General features: G+C 31.1%; 1 protein-coding gene across 1 annotated transcript in view; it reads left to right on the top strand.

Annotated features, from left to right (window-relative positions):
* Positions 1 to 18,097, top strand: part of LOC113375812 (probable tubulin polyglutamylase TTLL2) — a 160,078-nt gene extending 141,981 nt beyond the window's left edge. The window contains exons 4-5 of the mRNA XM_026615760.1: positions 9,232 to 9,508; positions 17,736 to 18,097. Coding sequence (XP_026471545.1) covers positions 9,232 to 9,508; positions 17,736 to 18,097 — 639 coding nt within the window. The remainder of the gene's footprint in view (positions 1 to 9,231; positions 9,509 to 17,735) is intronic.
* The last annotated feature ends 3,228 nt before the right edge of the window (positions 18,098 to 21,325 follow it).

Genomic DNA, 21,325 nt, shown 5'->3' with positions numbered 1-21,325 from the left:
AAATTTTTTGTGCCATTGAATACCTGATTGACGTAATCCATATAGTGCTTTCTTCAATAAACATACGGGATCTGGGCTTTTCTCAATATTTTTCAGCCAGGTCTTCGCTGTATCTCTAATTTTCTCAGTAGCCGGTTTTTGAATAGTACCCAATGGTTTCTTATTCACAATTTTATATAATACTTCATGTAATTGTTCTGGCAGATTCATGTAGACTTTTTCTTCGAGTTCTCCATTTGAATATGCAGTTACGACATCCATTTGATGAATTTCTAAACCCATTTCCGCAGATAATGCTGCCAATAGTCTAATAGAAGTTGATCGTGCCACCGGAGAATATGTCTCACAAAAATCTTCACCATATTTTTGTGAACATCCTTTTGCAACTAACCGCACCTTTTTTCTATTAGGTTCTTCATCTAATTTTGTTGTAAAAACAAATCTGTTTTCAATAACTTTCTTTTGTGTGGGTCGCTCAACTATGTCCCATGACATATTTTTGATTTGCGCAAGGTACTCGTCTTCTAACGCTTTCCTCCATTCGTCAGCATCACCTAGCTGACTAGCTTGTTCCCAAGTCGTAATATTAATTTTGGATATATTAAAAGCATTTTCAAATATTTCACATTTTTCACTAATCACATTGTTTTCGTTTGAAATCCCTTTATCAACCTCCCCTTCTCCAGAGGATTCTTCTAATGTATCTTCGATCATCTCTTTATTTATTTGATATTCTTTTCGCGGCCTTCCCGCATGACCTGTCCGAATAATCCTAGGACGCCCTTTTCCACGTTTTGATTGCTGCTGTGCTGGTCTTTCATGGTTTGTATTTTGTTCGACATTTCCCAATTTTAAATATACATCATAACCATTTTTACTATATATCTCACTATATTCATTATTAAATCCAGAATAGTTCAAGAATCTAACATCTCTGCTCTCAATTATCTTATTGCTTCCCGGTATATATATTCGATAAGCCTTAGCATTATTCGAATAACCAACAAAGATTCCAGGTTTAGATCTTGAATCAAATTTTCCTTTGATATTTCCATTTTTAATCAAAACATATGCTTTTGATCCAAATATTTGTAAATAACCTAAATTTGGAATTTTTCCAGTCCATACCGTATATGGTATACATCCATCTAGTGCACTTGTTGGACATCTGTTTCTAGTGTAATTGGCATTGCAAACAGCCTCAGCCCAAAACCGTTGTGGTGCCCCCGCTTGCTTTAACATGCAACGTGCCATTTCTATTAATGTCCTGTTCTTCCTTTCGGCTACACCATTTTGTTGAGGCGTATACGGTGAAGTAAGCCGTCTTTTGATACCATTATTATTTAAAAAATTATTGAATTCATTATTACAATATTCTCTGCCATTATCTGTCTGCAAAGCTTTAATCTTGTGTCCAGTTTTGTTTTCTACATACATTTTATATTGCTTAAATGCACTCAGTACTTCGGATTTACACTTTATGAAATATACTTCACACCAACGTGATGCATCATCAATAAACGTTACAAAATATTTCATACCTGAGAATGAAGGAGCTCTCATTGGCCCACATACATCACTGTGTATAATTTCCAATAAATTCTTCGTACGAATCTCCTTCAATCTTGGAAAGGGTAGTCTCGTTTGTTTTTCACTAACACAGATTTCACAATTTGTTAACATTTTATTAATATTCATATTTAAACCGTGCACTCTTTTATTTTTAACCATTGCTTTAATGTCATATTCATTCAAGTGCCCTAACTTTTTGTGCCACACATCAATACCCTTCGTATTTTCACTCACACTTTTCGCTGAATTCACTTTTTCATTAATATAATATAAATCACCTCGACGACGTGCTTTCAATTCAATCTTGCCTTCTTTAGTTAGAAATGCACTCTTTCGTGTAAAAATCACTTTATATCCATTATCAGTGGCTTTAGATACTGATAATAAATTAATTCGTAAGTCTGGAACATATAACACATTTTCTAATCTCACGTGTTTATCTTTATTTTGTTCAAACGTGGTCTGAATATTTCCAATTCCTTTAATAACAGTACAGTCGTTATTAGCCAGTTTCAATTCCGCATTTGATCGATTAAGGTTTTCAAAATTATTCTTTTGATGACACATATGGCTTGTACACCCGCTATCTAAGCACCAAATATTGTCTGGTAATGATGATTGTTCATTAAAGCCAAACAACACGCTTTGTTCACTACTATATGTTGTGGACTGCTTACCGGCTGGATACCTCGATCGGCAGTCTCGAGCAAAATGTCCTCCTTTTTCGCATCTATGACACTTTATTTGCCGACGTGATTCAAATTTGGTTACGCAATCACGTGCAAAATGTCCGACTTTCTTGCATTTATGGCATATACTTCTTCGATATGCAGCATTCGATTTATGATCTGATGGCTCCTTATTTATTCTTTCCGAATAAAGTATCCCCTGTGAATGTTTATTTTCCTCATCTAGTTTGTTGCCTTGAATTCTGTCAAACAATCTAACCTTTAAAACTTCCAGTGTTGGCAACTTCTCCTGCGCTTCTATGGATTCTTTAAACATTGCGAATGATTCAGGGAGACTGTGCATTAGTAACGTTACCAGCATTTCGTCTGGGACTACAAAGCCGATATCGTTGAGTTTTGCAGCAGTTTCACAAAAATCTGTCACATGTTTTGTCAAATCATCGCCTTCATGCATCTTTAATGTTACACATTTTTTCATGAGAGTTGTTCGCCTCGTTGCACCCCGACTTTCGAATAGTTCCTGCAATTTGTCCCATATCGCTTTCGCGGAACCGAGACGCGCGCACATTTTTAATTCTTTTCCTCTCATGTGTAGTACCAAATCAGATTGCGCTTTTCCGTCATTTATAACCCATTCCGCATATTTTTCGGCGGTCAATGGTTTCGCTATTTCGCCGCTTACATATCCCCATAAGTCATTCTTCTTCAGAATGGCTGTTAAATGAATTTTCCATTCATCATAGTTCTCCTCGCACAATGGTTCGATTTTGATTGAAGACGTCATCTTTTTGTAAACAACACTACACTTTAAATTCTATACTTCAAAAACACTCACTGTTTACGTCAGGATCCCGTTAATCGTTATCAGTCTCTAGATTCCCGAACTCGCTCAGTACGCTGGGCTTCTACCTGGACTTGTACCTGGGATTCTACCTGGGATTTCACCTGGGCCCATAACCAATATTAATGGTAAAATAAAATTTATTACTTTGATAATATTTACATAACAGTATTCTATTTATACAATAATACAAGGTATATTATTCCTTTGGGCAGGCAGTCAAAATAGAATGATTTTGTTGAAACTTCTTTCTTTTATACCATGGCGGAGATACCCCCTCTTTCACTCCTAGGTAGATATCCTCACCAGGTCCGCATTCTATATATATATAATTTTGTATTCTAACAGGTACCCATCCATTAGGAAGTTTATTATCAAAGCAACCAGAAGATTTATTATGGAATGAGCAAGAGGCAGATACAAAATAGAGATGAAACATGATGTCATGAGCAATATTTTCGAATTTGCAAGACATCGCCTATTATATGTTTCAACAAACATTATAAAAAAATTAACAGTACAAAAAAATCATTAGCACCCGACTTGAAATTTTTTATCAAGATCCGTAGTAAAATGATAAAAATTGATAGTTCAGGCGACTAAAATGATGTCCGCAGTTCTGGCGGAGAGCGGAGCAACCAGATTTTACCTGAATATTTTGCCAATTTTATGAGACCATAGTCATAAAATGACTCGAAACGATACCTTTTTTCGTAAAATACAAAAATATATTTTCAAAATCACGTAGGTAAAAATATGTAGGTGAAATTTTATATTTATTTGTGCATAATATTTAATATTTATTTATATTTGAAAATTATTATAAATCCATGCGTTTCAGATAACATCCTTGCTTTTATTCGGTTGATTATACAGTCAAGAATAATACTTTATCTAAGTAAACCATTTGAAATAGTTCAAGAATAAAAATAATAATAATAATAGACTAATCTAAAATTACTTGAAAAGTGCACTATTGCAAAATATATATTCAGATATTACAAGTAACCATACAAATAAGCATGAATTATATTTATTCTAAGAACAATAAATAATGAACTATTTATTTGTACGTTTCGACACGGTGTGTCACTATTCAGTAATTTTTTTTAAATATTTATACAGTATTTAAATACATACTTTATAGAATAATACGGTAACTTTCATGGGTACACATTATTATTTGCTAAATAAAGTAGTTACTTTTATATTCACAATATTATTTAAATTATATTATTAAATGTATGTCAATAATGCCTTCAATAATGCAGTAATTCCTTTTTGTAAAAGCTAACATTTCATTTAATGGATTAATCCTGAATCCAGGTATATTCGAACCAAAAATCCCCAAATGAATTTAATCTGATTTTTCCAAAACCCGAAATTCTGTAAATTAATCGTTAACACCTTAGATCGCAAAATCCATTTCTTGCGCTGATTTCAATGATATAAGAAAAATATTAATTTTTTTTTCTTTAATTAATTAACCAAATTTCTTTATATATCTTATATATAAAAATGGAGCTCTCTTTCAAATGTCCGAATAAAACTCGAAAACGGCTGAATCGATTTGGCCAGTCTTAGTCTTGAAAAATTCGTGCCAATCCAGAGAAAGTCCAAAAGGTGAGAAATTGTTTCAAATCTGCGTACAAACTTTACATTTTTAATTTGAAAATTTTTGTAGAAGCGTAATTTAAATAAAACAATGGACGGTGGCAATTTCGTGAAATGTCAAACGCTTTTGACAGATGATGTTCAATTACGTTTAATAGGATGTTTTACGCGAATATTATTTATTTATGATAAATTTGTAGTAAGTAGTTTTGTTTGTAGTTTTATTTATATATAAAAACGTTAGTAAACGGACCGCAAGTATTACTAGAAACTCAAAATATCAACTTTTTTTAACTGTTAATATGAAAATGCACTTTTTGGCATATTTTTCTCAAACACGATGCTCTGAAAGATCTCTTTTGTATAATTATATACTTATTGGTATTTATAAAACATTTTCTATGTTATATTATTTTTTATTCATGTTATTTAAATTCAGAACCTAAATTTGGTATCGATCAAATGGACATTTTGTCGAATAACATTTTTCCAGTTATAACTGCCCAGAATTTATCGCAGAATAGATAGTAATATATGAAGGTCCGGGATTAGAAAGGTCCACCACCGATGTGCCAAAAATCAGTAAAGTTGAGCATTGTTTAAGCATTGTTGTTAGGAATTGAAAAGTAGAGGGCAAAAGATGTATAACCAGCTATAACCTTGATTCTTATGACTTTGCTATCTGGAGATAAACTATAATCTTTGAAAATCCAAAATAAAAGTATTTTCTTCCGTTGGTAGTTTTTTAGCATTAGTTAAAAGTGTAATCATTCTGTAAAATACCTTTAAAATTAAAATAAGACATTAAACCTCTTTGTCACCTGGCCGTTCCAAGTTCCCCTGTCTATGGGGTAAAAAGGTCTAGATAACAAATTTTTGAGAGACAGCAAAAAAGCACATTTCTACAATGACGAAGTAGCTGACAGTTTTACTGAACGTAGTCAGATAATTGTTCGTTTGAAATGTGTTATTTGTTTTGACATAATTGGTTTGCTTTTCATAATATAGTTTATATTTGCTCAAAGTCAAATTGGACCTTCGTGCCTCGCCCTGCTCTACATATATACTTTTTATTAAATTTACTTTAATTCATCGAATGTTGTTGAAACTTTTCAAAAAGCAGGTCAAAGAAGAGATACCTAATTCATCTCCCCTCGCAGAAATTTGAAAAATGTGTATAAGCTCAATAGTATTATTTACAATTATACATAAAATCCTGAATCAAAAAAGAATCTGAAAAACTTGAAACGAATTCAATAAGTCGAAAGACCAAAAATGACTTGGATTGGATTGTACCATGTTTTCTATAGAAAGTGTATAAAACTTCCAGTTTGATTGTGTTGATAAAATATAGACAAACTAATGGTGTTCATAGCATTCAAACAACACATCCTTATACACTTAAAGTATTAATATTTTTGATTCTCTAGAAATTGTTTAGAATATACCTTACTTAGCAAAACAACGTTTGCCGGGTCAGCTAGTTATAAATAAAATCTTAGAAATGAATATAGTAAGAACGGCAATGCGATGTGTTATCTATTAAAAAACTTTTTATATACTACAAAAAATTGATTATACTGGGGAAATGCATACATAAAGTTTTCCACATTTTATTCATATGAATAAAAAATTGATTTTTAATTCGTGTTTTTTTCCTTCAAAAATAAATATAATATTGAATTTGTTTTAAAAGTTGTCCGTTTTTAATTGCACCTCAAAAAATATGAGTCATTGGTTTGGAATTTAATTTCACTTATGAAATTCACATTGCACGACCCTTTCTCGTATCTGCATTATTGTAAATGTAGACGTATATACGTCCAAGATTAAAGGCCATGTTTCAGGTTAAAATTAGGTTCTAATATAATATAAATCGTGAATAATTTGTTATAACGGCTATTGGTCTACGTTTGAACAATATTTTGAGCTATATATTTGAGACAAAATCCACTCCAAATTCATCTGTTGCAAATGTACAACATTAATTTAATATCAATAAGTTTAATATGATTTTTATATAAAAAATAAATAAAATGAAAACGATCTAAAATTTGCAATAAAAGTCGATTTTATCTCATTTCACGTTCAAAAATGTTCAAGAAATATGAATGAAATTTTGTTCGATCGCCCGAGACACCGAAAATTTTTACAACTGGACATTTATTGGTCATTTGGTCATAAATTGCTCGGTCGCCTGGTTGCCTAGTGGATGGGTAGCATAAACAATAATAACCTCCGGACATTTTCTACGAGTGAGCCCACATACTTGCCAAGTAATTTGAACAAAGTTCCAGACCTCGAAATTTTTCGTAGTCAAAAATATTTAAAACGAGTGTATAGAAATAAAATCTCAGTTGTGATCAATCGCCAGTAATTCTTAAATAAGAGACTGGGCTGAAAAGTTTCTTATCTCAACACTAAAAAGGGGCTACTCAAATACGCAAATAAAAGATAAATTGAATTCTGTGTATGTGAATTTTGCACAAATATAAGTAGATATAAATACAATTAAAAATAAAAACTAGTGTGGCGCATGGCATCGTGCCTTAAGGCAAATTGCTGGAACTTTCGTAAATATTCGAGGAATGAAAATAATCAATAATTGTTTTAAATAATTTCAAATAGATTATTTATTATAAATACATACTCTAAATTTATAAGTGCTTATTAGGCGACGAGCGTATTCTACAAACAATTTATGTGTATGCTTACAAGAAATTTCTTTAATTTTTTTTTTAATTTGATTTTTTTGATAATTTTGAAATTAAAAAAAAATCGATTTTTTTTATTAATTTTTGGAGAATTTGGAATTTTTTGAAAATGACCGTTTTTTTTGAAAATTTTGAAATATTCTCAATTTTTTTCAATTTTGATGTTTTTCCAATTTTTTGTAATTTAGATATTCATTTCAATTTGATGAAAAATCTCAAATATTTGAGTTTTCTGAAAATTTATTTTTTTTTTTTAAATTTTGAATTTTTTATTTTGAAAATTTTGAATTTTTTTTTTGAAAATTTACAAAAAAAGAAATTTTTTGTAAATCCTTTTTTTTTTGCACACCGTATACACAAGCAAAAGGTTTTTTGAATTAATTTAATCGGATGATCCGTTCTCTCAAAAACTGCATGACCATTTTTGCAATCGAGCAATCGCGATCGAGTACCCAATGTTTGTTCAATAATATAAATCGATTAGTTCATACTGTCGCAAATGTCAAAGACATTTGTTTGAACCATATACATAAACTTCAAAATTTAAAATCTTGGTACGGAACCAAAAAAAATTGACATAAAATGTGTGCACATTATTAAAATATTTATAAAATATCTTATAATTTGATGTGCATATGTCTAGTGAACATTTTTACCGCCAAATAACATTAAAAAAAAAAAAATATTCAGGGTCCATAACCGTTAGACCTGCCTTTACAAAAATTTTAACAATTCTTCGTTTAATCAATACAAAAAAAAGGTTTTGTGAAAATCTGAATTACAATTTTTGTTTTTTTTTTGCCCCGTATCTTCGAAACGGTTTGACCTGCATATGCCAAAAACTAATCAGCACGTTTCCTTATCAATACGAATCAAATGTTTTTTTAAATTATTCAAATTTGAACTATATACGTGAAATTTAAAATTAAAAATCTTGGTACGGAACCTAAAAACATTACACAAAATGTGTACATATTATTAAAATCTCTATAAAATATTTGATAATTTGATGTACATATGTCCAATGAACATTTTTGACCGCCAAATGGCATTTTTTTAACTTATTTTTATTAAGAGTCTATAACCACTAGACCTGCCTTCCCAAAAATTTAATCAGTTTTTTATCTTGTCAATACAAGCAAAATGTTTTTAGAAATTTTTAAAATCGAACGCTCCGTTCTCTTAAAAACTGTGTTACCGTTTTTGGCACTTTTTGCCCCGGATATATAAAAATGTTCATCTTCGATTTTCTTGCGATTACTATAACTTGCCCTACGGGAAGTTAATAAATCATTACAATATTATATTTTGACCAATGTCATTCATGGCTACTATGATTGAGATAGAAATATAAAATAATAGGAAGTGAATTTTGTTCTGAACGATACGAAAGTTTAATCGAAATTTAATTACGCCACTCATGCCACCAATGCGAAATGCGATTCGAAGATGCATTACAGATTTCTTCATCACATTTACATGCAACCCTACGTGAGATGAATAAAAAAGCTTTTCCCAAATTCTGAAAAAATATGCCCACATACATTAAAATTTACATTTGTCTATAATTTTTACTTTTTGCGGATAAAATTGATTTTGTACAATTTCAATTTTATTCATCTAACAATTATTTATAGTTAAAATTATTATTTACAAGCAATAATGTTTCTATACTTGAAAAATATTATGTCAATTATTAGGCTGAATGCCGCTTCTTGTAATGTTATTGTAAGGTTTTAATGCTTTAATATTGTAATAATATTATAAATAAATATATGAATAGTATTATCCATTCAATTAGCACCTGAGCGAACTGAGCTACGACAGCAGCGCAGTCGTCCAGCGATACGTCCAGAATCCGTTACTAATCGGCGGCTACAAGTTCGACTTACGCCTATACGTATGCGTTCCGAGTTATAGGCCGCCGGTGGTTTATTTGTATCGCGAAGGTCTCGCTCGATTCAGTACAGACAAATTCACGCTAAACGATCTGGAAAATCCATTCAGGCATCTGACTAATTGCAGCATCAATAAACTAGGACCTAAATATGCCGAGTGGAAGGAAAGAGTTGGAATGGGTCAGTCAGTAAACACAGATTTTTTCATTGATTTCAAATAAGCGATTTATTTATTATACAATGTATTTTATTGATATCAAAAACAATATTTTTAATATTTTATTCTACAGTCCGATAATTTTGGCACATTTTAAAGAAAAGCATGTATACGTGTATTTCAGGAAATGTTGATTGTTTTGAAACTTCTAATAATAGTATTAAATAATAATAGTAGCTACTTTAATTTGAAAAGGAAACTAGCAGTGCTTGGCATCGTGTCTTAAGACAAATCGCTAGAACTTTTTGCACCGCAATTAAATATCAGAAGGAAAAAATATAATTATTAAATATTAAGCATTTAATAATATTTTTAAGAATATTTTTAGAGAGATAATTATATATACTATATTTTTTATTATTTATATAATCTACTTATCGCACAAAACATATATTTACATTAGAGCAGCAAACGGAGAGGAAAAAAGGATATAACCTCTGAATTTTTTTTACTGTGCTCCGAATTGCATGAAATTTGGGAATTAGGTTCATCTTACCCTCAAGTTCAAAAGTGAAAACAATTCGGGTTGCGCCATCACCTCCCGGGGGGGTTGCGACCCCTTAATTAATAAGTGGACATTGAGCCGTTTTATCGCTAGAAAACGTTTTAATATTTAAGAATATAATTGAAAAATGTTTTTTAATACATTTACCTTGCAGTAAAATCATTTTCAACCCCGTGAAAACACTAAAACCCTTCAAACAACCTCTTAATTGAAAAAAAAAACACTTAAAAATAAATTTCGGTATGATATAATAAGAATTACGTATAAATAAATAATATTTTATGTTTTCTATCTTGACTATCAAATTTTTAACCTTTTTCAGACCTTTAAAAACAGCCCCTTAATGAAAAATTGTTTGGAAAAATTATTTTGAAATTGATAGAAAATTAAGAAATTCAAAATGATATGAATGTTATTTCAATTTATCGAAAATAATTACCATATGCATAATTAGTTCAACTCTTAAAACTACCCTTGAATAAAAACAGTTAATATATTCAATTACAAATTGAAAAATTATTTAATCAAATCATAGTATGATAATTTATTTCAAACTAAAACAACAGTAGACACTCAATGTCGGAGTTGCTGTTATCATCACTATCTTCTTTTGGCTTTATTGGAGGGCTGTTTTGGCAGTTATCACCGCTACAAGTTTCACAAGCTGTATTGCAGAACAGACTATTCGGCATCCGCATGAGGCTCCGCAACCTTTTCTGCAGTTACAAAAAATCATTTTTAGTAATTCTTGTAGTGCTAGTGGATCTAAAATTTTGATTGGATTTAATAATCCTTTATTCATTACCCACCCCAATCAGTTGGGAGAATGTTTTTGTTGCCAAGCCATATCTGTGTTTGAAGGTAAACTCTTCTACTATGCTCATTTATGGCACCAACGGTTGGAACCAAAGAAGCTAATTTAACGGCAGTGTTGTTTGTGGAAGCTTTCATAAAACTTTCATAGCGCATCATTTCAAGATACTGCGATAAGTTGTCTAATCGACTTAACTTTTTTGATTGTATGTTTTTAGTTAGTTCATACAAACAAACCATGCAATATTTACCAGTTTGTAATACATCTTAGACTTCAGATGTACAATTCATAAATATCTGCGCTTGCATTCTCAAATCTTGTCTTTGTTCTAGGTGATCTGTGAATTTTTTTTTGCCTTCATTAAACGCAGCCGAAGTAGAGTACATCCAGTGAAATAATGTGCAAAACAACCAGTTTAGCATATTTTGGGTAGTTTATTCTTAGGTTTCTTGATGAGTATATGACTGTTTTCACATTTTGCTTCCCTAATTTTAAAAATAAAATTTCTTCATCATCATCAACGCGGGCAGTTAAAATCACCTTTCACCCATACGACACTTTACTATAGGAGTAAATCGTCAGCCAAAATTCTGTACTATGAAGATAGATACATTCCATGATTAACATAATAAAACGTGGTGCCCCCCCCACCCCGAGATATACACTAAAGCAATTAATTCGTACTATTTCAAAATATACGTTATTATTATAAATACACATAAGCATGTATATATATATATATATATCTTATACATAAAATATATCAACCTGAAGTTTGTTCAGAAAATTTTCTAGAATTTTTAGATTCATAGAAATATAGTTAGATTGTACAAATTAATGGAAAGGCATGGTTTGACATTAAAACAAATGAAGACTGTCATTTGCCAAACATTTCCATTCACTTATAGGCTAAGACAATATTAAAATATAATATATTTATGATTATCAATAAGAAAAATGTAATGACTACATTATTATTGCCGAAAAGCAGCTGAGATATGCCAAAAATTATAATAATATAAGATTTACAGTCAACATCTGATAGGTGATGCAGTCTGCGCATGCGTCTGTCAGTGATCGCAATCAAACTTAGCCTATAATTCACTTTGACTGATCATCATTTTTTAACTTTTAAATCCAGTCGTGTTTTGCCTTTCTTTACCAAATCACGATACAAAAATAAGTTACTTATTCAAACAATTATTTAGAAGTTTCATTGTGTCAAAAATTCATATGTTTGGCATTGGATACAAAATATTTACTCAAGACAATTTGGGTCTGAATATTTTTAATGTGCTCCAATTTGTATGAAATTTTGGAATTAGGTTCATCTTACTCTCAAGTTTAAAAGTAAAAATAAATTATAATTATTTGCCACTACCCGGGGGCATGACATCCCTTTTCAGTGGTGCAGTTGTATCTCTTTCAAACTAACGTCGGATATCGATAAAAGAACTAATTAGAAGAGAAAAATGTTTTATAATGTTTTTTCAAAAAAGAAATTACTTTTCAAGTTACTGGCTACTAAAAATTTGTTGTTTTTTGCGTTTTTCATCGTTTTTTGCAAATATTTTTAAAAATATACATTTAAACGAAAATCATGTAATGAACAAAATTATATTAATTAAAATCCTAATCACAATCTTAGGCTAGATATGGAAATGGGGTTTTATAGTACTCAAAATAAACTTTAAAATGAGTACTTCTGCGTGTAAAATGAGTGAGCTATCATGCAGATAAAAGACGCATACAATATTTTTTTCATTTAAAGCAAATAGTTTTTGAGTGCCATTTCCACCAAAATTAAAAATAATCGTATTCCCTCTAGAAACAACTAGGTTTAAGAGATTTTGACGGATTCTAGAAAATACCATAACTTTAGTGCAAACGATTTCCATAAAGCTAATGATTTCATGAAAAAAAAAACTATTTAAAAAATTAAAAGATAAGTATAAAGGTATATAAATGAAAGTTCAATGTCTTTTACAGACCAATTATTGCTTTTTATTATTTTTCTGTTACACAAATATTGATAGTGTCCAAACAGAGTGTCTTTTGAGTCCTTCAATCCTTTGCCATTTCAAAATAAGAGAAGTTACGGTAAAATTTATGATAGAGAAAGTTGTAGCTCATTTAATTACCTTTAAAATAGTGTATTGCAAGTACTGATAAAATCATAATTAAGAGTTATAATTCAATTAATCCGGTGGGTGGTAACGAAGTGCAAATTGTTTTCACTTCTAAACTTAAGATAAAGAATAGCCTATTTCCGACACACGCTTTTTACCTCTCCATTTACTGCAATAATTCTGTTGACCGTAGGTTGAGTAGAGCACATGTGAACAGGATTTGATAAATTAATTCACTTCAAATATAAATTTAAGTAATAATGTTTATTGATTTATTAGTGAGAAAAATGTAATTTAGATAATAAAATTACTAAAAGCCAGTTAAAATATGGTACGAATATATAAAAATTATAGACAACATCATTTAAGCCATTATTTTGGGTAGAAAAATCCAATGTGATATTGTACCTTTGCCGAGAATGCTATATATTAATTCTTTCTGAATTTGTTATACCCTTAAAATTTTAAAGTATTCAATTTTCAACACGTGTATCTTATGCTATGACCATAAATCACAAAGGCAGGCGATGAATTTTTTGTGTGATACATTTGGAAAATCAATGTTTTAGTCGTGAATAAACAAAAAATCATTTATTTATACATCCACATCTACAGGTATAACTGAAAAATTGTATAACCTTTGGCATTAAAATAAATTAAGCTATTGGAATTAAATTTGCAGTGTATAAATTTTAATATACAATTTTATTGAACATTTTTTAATATTTGTTAAATGGATAATTAAAGTGTTAACTGTGGAACTTGAGAATAATCATTTTATTTGAAACAGTTCTACGTTCAACATCACTCATATATTGGTGTAAATAGAAATTCAAAAACCAATAATGATTATTTTTAACTGAACGGTATAAATATCAGTATAGTATATTAAAAAAACGTAGATGTGGGTACAGGACAACGTCTGTCGGGTCATCTAGTATATATATATATAAGTCAATAGTTTTGGGCACCAAATACTGCTTACTTATACATTGCTCGAAATATGGACACAATTTGACAAAAATGATATTAGTTTTCGGGCCATAACTTCTTCAATTTCAACCCCATCACAATTTGTAATATATCATTTGAAAGGTTAATAAAACGGCTACAACTCTTTTCATCATAATTTTTTTTGTAACTCCTCTCATTTTGAAACGGCGAACGGTTAAAGGGCTCGAGATAGACTCTAATTGCGTAACCGCGCACCCTTTAAACAATCATTTCTCTGTCAATTTTTGTAATAATAAGCCAAGAAGATACTTCTATACGTATCTTCTATTTTTTTGAGGTATAATGAAAATAAGCTCGATTTAAAAAAAAAACGGAAAAAACAGTTTTTATAAAATCGTGTGTTTTCTGAAAATAGTTTGTACTAAAATAGTGAATCTGCTAGAATCTATCAAAAGGTCTATAACGAAGTGAATTTTAGGTGAAATGTGAATTACTATAAGTCTGGTGAAAACGGCGCCCATTAAACCACATGATTTAGAAAAAAAAAGTCGTATCTGCTTCTTATTTGCATGATAGCTCACTCATTTTACACGCAAAAAACTTGTAACAGCACTCACTCAAGCTTATGTTGAGCACTATAAAATCTAGTTTTACCGAAATGCATAAAATGTAAAATCTCGCCACTAGATGGCTTTAAATACAACAATTAAATCTTGAATGAAATAAAAAAACGACTTTGCTCTTCCAAATATCGCTTAATATTGTTTCTAGGACACTTTATCTAATACCGATTTATTTAGATTTTTATTGACATCATTTTGTTCATTACACGATTTTTGTTTAAATGTATATTTTGGGATATATTTGCAAAAAGACGAAAAAAACGCCAAAAATATATGAATCTTTAGTGACCAGTAACTTAAAAAGTAATAGTTTTTTTAAAAAACTATAAAAGACATTTTTTCTTATAATTAGTTCTTCTATCGATTAGTTATTTTGAAAAAATGTAATTACACAATTGTGAAGGGTTGTCATCTCCCCGGAGGATAATGGCGCAACCCGAATTGTTTTTACTTTCGAACTTGAGGGTAAGATGAACCTAATTCCAAAATGTCATTCAATTTGGAGCACAGTAAAAAAATTCAGACCCTAAACGCTCCATTTACTGCACTACATTTACAAGAGAAACTTTCAAAAAAAAAGAGATTTTTACAAAAAATATTCAAAATTTTGAAACTGCTAGACTAACCTTTACAATTCCAGAACCAAGTTTTTTGAATTATTCTGAATTATTCGCTCTGTACGTTCGTAACGACTAAACTATAACCTGTTTTCGCGTAAACCGAATATTTGTTGTGTCATTTTGGTCAGTTGATTTACGTTGTGGAAAATATAAAAGACATTAATTTGAACTTGAACAAGTGCGCGTAGGGGATCCACGCGATTGAAGTAAAACTTATTTGCTACTGTACAAAGTAGCAAATTTAAGTTAAGTAAAAATAAAAACATCATATAACAATTTTGAATAATGTTTATTAGTAATATGGTAACACTCGTGATGCACACATTTATTAGTGTCGACAATCATTATACACATTTAATTAATGATAAATTATAAATTATATATTTATGATTGCATTAAAAATACGTATAATATTTACAAACAGTAAAGTAATCAAAGTCATACTTGAAATATGACATGATAGAATTAAAGTAATTGCTGTTTAATAAATTCTATAACATTCGTTCACACAGTGGATTATGTTAAACAACGCCTAAACAAATATTGTTTTCGTAACTTCACTCATCGTGTAATAATTGTGTTTGAAGAACTTCATGTAATTAAAATTAACATACATTCATTTACTATTTGTATTTTTTTACTTTTTCGCTGATATAATCTCATTCTTAGAACAGCTGTAATATCTGTCTTGCTTAAAAAATTGAAGCCATACTTTTATATTTGTTTTATTTATCAAGCACACATAGCTTGATCTATGAATCATTTTCTTTTTATGTGAACGTTAATGCAATGATCATCATCAATATTACGAGGTAATCAATTAACCATCATTAACGTCAACAGGCACATTTATAATTTGGCCAAATATTTCAAATTGTCCATTTGCATATCGCAATCGTCTAATTTGCATGGAACACAACCTAGGTAAAATTAACCTTTCAGATACAGTATCTAGTTTAGGTAGATAATTTGGTATAGGTGGAAATACAAACCCGTTAAATTTACACAAAGTGGGAATTTTACCCGAATTTAATGCCTTTCGACAAGTTTGATATCCAACCTGATTGTTTGAAAATTAAGAAAACCATTGTTAAGAATTTGTTTTGGAGCATCATTTGATATTTTTAAGTCACTTTGAAACCAAAGTCTATCACACACAAAGCATACATAGCCAAAGCTATCATTTGTAAATTGTTTTTCAAACAATTTTCGTGCATTCCTAAACAAATGGAAGTCTTCATATGGAAGTTCAAATACTTTATTTGACTCTTGCAAAAGATCAGTTTTTTTCACATTATTAATCACATTATATACAGAATCATCAATTTGCAGTTGACGTGATGTAGTTGCTGTATTAGAAAAAGTAACAGCAGTACTTTCATCTAAAAAGATAACAGAATAATATGTTTAAATGTGAATAGTTGTAGCGTTTTTCAGGAGTCAAATAACATGAAAAGATTCTTACTTATGTCATTGGTGTTGACATTAACATCTAAATTGATACCTCTGGCTCAAGATTTTCTAATAAATTGGCAGTAACCGATTATTTTCCTCCAGTTCTTTTGTTTGACGATGTAATCTTGATCTTTCAGAGTAAGAGGCTTTGAACCTGCCTCAATATTTATAATTACTATTATAATAAATTAAAATTATTCTTCATAGCCATCATAAAAGAGAAATATGTAAACTTACGTTAAATTTCCAATAAAGAAATATTGTTTCCACAATTTCACTACTCATGTAATTGAGTTTGTAGAACTTCATTATTGCCTGCTTGTTTGTTTTGACTATTTCGCTGGTGATACATTTTCATTCTTTGAGCAACTGTAGTATCTGTCTTTTTTAAAAATATTTTCCATTTTAGTAATAACCTCAAAGGTATATAGTAACCTCGAAAAACTCGAATAATACAAATTACTTCAATAAACTTACACTTCTTACGCAGCGCAGATTTTTTATATGTCATTATTTGCGATAATTTGCACTACAAATATTTATGAGGGACAGGATAACATATTTTTCCGATCCTGACATTTTTATTAACTCACGATTTAATTCTATTTAACCTTAAAAAGTTTTGACGTAACACCGGAAATGTAAACAATATGCTTCAAGCTTTCGGTGACGTATGATGGGCGTATGCACGTATAAAGTACGCTTTCGGTGACGCACGTACGTATAAAGTCACGCATCAGAATCGACCCGTATAGAAATCATATAATCGAGAGCAAATGACTCTCACTTCAGCTTGGCGTAACAATTTCCGTTGCATTTGTACGGATTTACACCCATGTCGCGCCTAAAGAAGTTTTACTTCAAAAAATATAAAAAATTACTTATTTGATGTGCTTATAATTTTTTATATATATAATATTTATCTGATGTGCATATAAAATGTGTATTTTCATTTTTTCGGATCACTTTATCAATACAAGTAAAATATTTTTTGAATCAATTAAATCGGACTTTACGGGAAGTTAATAATATTATGATTATTATGCATCCAAATGAATAATTTAATTATGTTGAATGTTTAATTTTTTAGGATGTAAATGGACTTTGCGCCAATTGCGTATGTATCTAAGCCAGAATGGAATACGGGACTGGTTGTTATGGCAACGTATATCGTGTTTAGTGGCTCTTACAATTCTAGCCCAGGCTGCAGCCGTACCTCAATGTTCAAACTGTTTTGAATTTTTTGGATTTGATGTACTTGTAGACGAAGAATTACGCCCTTGGCTTTTGGAGGTCAATATTTCACCAGGTTTAGGAAACGACTGTGATGTAGACAGTACAGTCAAAAAACCGTTGCTGCACGAAATGTTTGATTTGCTTGGTTTGCCGGTTTGTCCAACTGGGCTTCAAGCACTTTTTCAAGGGGCGCAATACAACCAAAGCCAAGAGTAAGTTCTATATATATATATATATATATATATAATATACATATATATATATATATATATATATAATATACATATATATATATATAATATATATATATATATATATAATATAAAGCGAGAGGTTTTTCTTCAGATGGTGAAATAACATAATAAAATTGTTGCTTGGGCATCCATCCAGTGATTAAAAACAGTTTTATTGAAAAAAAAAATGTTTTTATTCAGAGAACATACGTTTCGGGTCTTGATTTGACCCATCTTCAGTGCTACAATTAAATATTTCAGACTTAGAATTTAAAAACAATATAAGAAAATACATAATTAAATAAAAATATAAAAACATGTAAAAAGCATAAATCTAACCTATTTAATGAATTTATTTTATAACTAATATATATTGTGAAAATATATACAAATGAAAAACAACATAGAATAAACAAATGTAAAGAAACTCACCATACAAACAAATTTGAAAATAAAACTAAAAACACACGAAAATGCACAAAAAAAATTATGAAACAACAATTTGATAAAACGTCGAGTCATGATAAATTTTAATTAATCGTACAAATTAAAATAAAAATAAAAATAAATAATATATTGTATTATAAAAAAAGCTTATTCCAAACGCAAATGTTGTCCGCTTGGAGTTTGTGTAACGTGTAAAATGTGTGCGTACGTGTTTGCGGAAACAAAATTATTTTATCTATGTTTCACTGCGCATGATGGCTGAGAAAATCTTCGTAATATGAAACCACTAAAATTCTCTCTATCCCGTTCTCTCATCAAATGACGATACAGTTTCCACAAGTTTCCGCAAACACGTACGCACACATTTTACACGTTACACAAACTCCAAGAAACAATTTTATTGTCCAAGAAATAATTTTATCTTATAATGTATATATATATATATATATATATTATTGTCTATATTCTATATTTAATTATTTGTCAGGAATCTATAAATTAAAACAACACGGTGCAGTACTCTTCATAAGCTTTATTCTTTATCTCGCAAGTTCGTCTCTACCATACACTCTGTTCAACTCTCTGTTTCCGACTCGCATACATTCACTCTGCTCGTACAGTCAATATAGCCAACTGCACACACAACTCAAGTCTTACCAACCAACCGCACGGACTGCCATGATCCGCGCCATATTCAAACATCCATTCAAACATTCACATAATATATTTCGCTAACAGTTCGGCCAAACCTGACCCCACAATCGCCCTCGATTGACTAACAAAAATCTAATTAGCGAAATATACAAATTCACATCATAATACATTATTTTACAAGTTAATACCACATTACAACATATAATATTTCATTTATTCATTATTGTCCTTACTGTCTTTAATTCACTTATTGTCCTTACGCACTCATTCTGCGCTATTCACTTTCACAAATTGTCATTATTCACTCCAACGCTTCATGCGTGTGGGGTCCACAACCCCCGTAAATGGCACATGTGCCAACTGAAACCCTTCCAGATCAGTCACAACATACCGATCATGATCCAAAACCGCCTCCACACGGTATAGTCCCTTGAATTTTGGCACCAATTTCTTATTAACGCCAATAGTAGTGTCAACATTCTCAATCATTACCTTGTCAGCGACACTGTATTTATTAGCCTCCTTCCGCTTTTTGTCATAGTATGACTTAGAAGCCTGTTGCATATCCTCTATCCGACGGGCTGCTTGTTCTCTCAGGAAGATTACCCCTCTCATGATGTTGCTGCAAATAATCCACCATCTTATCTTCAACTCGTCGTCTCTGCCTTACTCCAAACATCAGCATACTGGGGCTCTCCCCTGTTGTCTTGTTGGTAGCATTGTTCATAGCAAACTTGACATCTGTCAGAACCATGTCCCAGTTCTCTATCCCTTCAGTCATCTTTGCCAACATTGGAGTAAGCGTTCTATTGCATCGCTCTACCTGTCCATTTGCCCTGGGTGCTTCTGTAGCAATCAATATTAACTTGACTCCGTATTCCAAAAGAAAGTTCCGGAAAGCTTCTGACGTAAAACAATTGCCTCTATCGGCAATGATGCTATTTGGTACACTGTAGTTGCTGAAATATGTCTCCATATGTTTAATAACAATCTTGCTTGATGTGCTTTGGCAAGCAAACAACTTCACAAACTTCGAAAACCCATCAGTCATCAGGAATACATATTTCTTCTTCCGCTTGATTACTGTCAATAGCCCATAATGATAAATATGGATCACCAGAAATGGCTTATCCCCTTTTGGGATATTATGCAAATAGCCTTCATGTCTTCCAGACTTTGGTGAATATGTGATATATTTCAAACAATTCTCAATAAAATTCCTTACCCTGGCTGCCATTCCACTGAACCAGTAACTAGTCTTTAACCCATCCTTTGTACGCTCCCTTCCAGCATGCCCTAACTGCTCATGCTCAATCCTAATTACATTATCCACCATTTGCTGTGGTACCCAAAATAAAAGGTCATCTCCTTGTTTTCGATATACAAGGCCATCTCTCAATTTATAAAACTTACTCTCCTTTACCTCTAGCTCACACCTTATGGCTTTTATCTCCTCGTCTTGGTCTTGCTTCAGAGCCAACACTCGCTCAAATGAATTCTCTTCCACCACCAACAATTCGTGACATCGACTGAGCGCATCGACATGTTGCATCCTAGCTGCAACACGATGTTCCAACTCATAGTCATAATTCTGCAAAATTAAAAACCATCTTAATAATTTAGGGTTTACCTCCTTTTTCTGCAATGCCAGCTTCAAGCTGTTACAGTCCGTGAGACATGGAATTTCTGTACAGCATAAACTATCGCCAGCATTTCAAGCTCAAAGCTATGAAGTTTGGACTCCGCTGAGGATGCTCTCTTGCTATAATAACAAGTGGGGTGCCAAGCCCCATCCTTCTGTTTCTGTAGCAAAACCGCTCCATAGCCTTGACTGCTTCCATCCGTATGCAACTCGATTGGTGCTGACGGTGAATATATAGCCAGTACAGAACGCTTCACCAACTCCTGCTTCACCGACTCAATGGCTGCAACCGCTTCCTCGTTTAATTGAAACGACTCGCCTTCCTTGCACAAATCATATAGAGGCTTACACCTAATACTAAAATTTCTTATGAACTTCCTAAAATAACTTATTAGTCCTAAAAATGATCTTAACTGTCTAAATGTCTTTGGCACTGGATAATTTACCACTGCACTAACGTTAGTGTCA

This window comes from Ctenocephalides felis, unplaced genomic scaffold (assembly GCF_003426905.1).
Source record: "Ctenocephalides felis isolate EL2017-DRISC unplaced genomic scaffold, ASM342690v1 CF-g0.4_SCAFFOLD_01886, whole genome shotgun sequence".
NCBI classification, from domain to species: Eukaryota; Metazoa; Arthropoda; class Insecta; order Siphonaptera; family Pulicidae; genus Ctenocephalides; species Ctenocephalides felis.
This window is presented reverse-complemented; position numbering and strand designations above follow the sequence as displayed.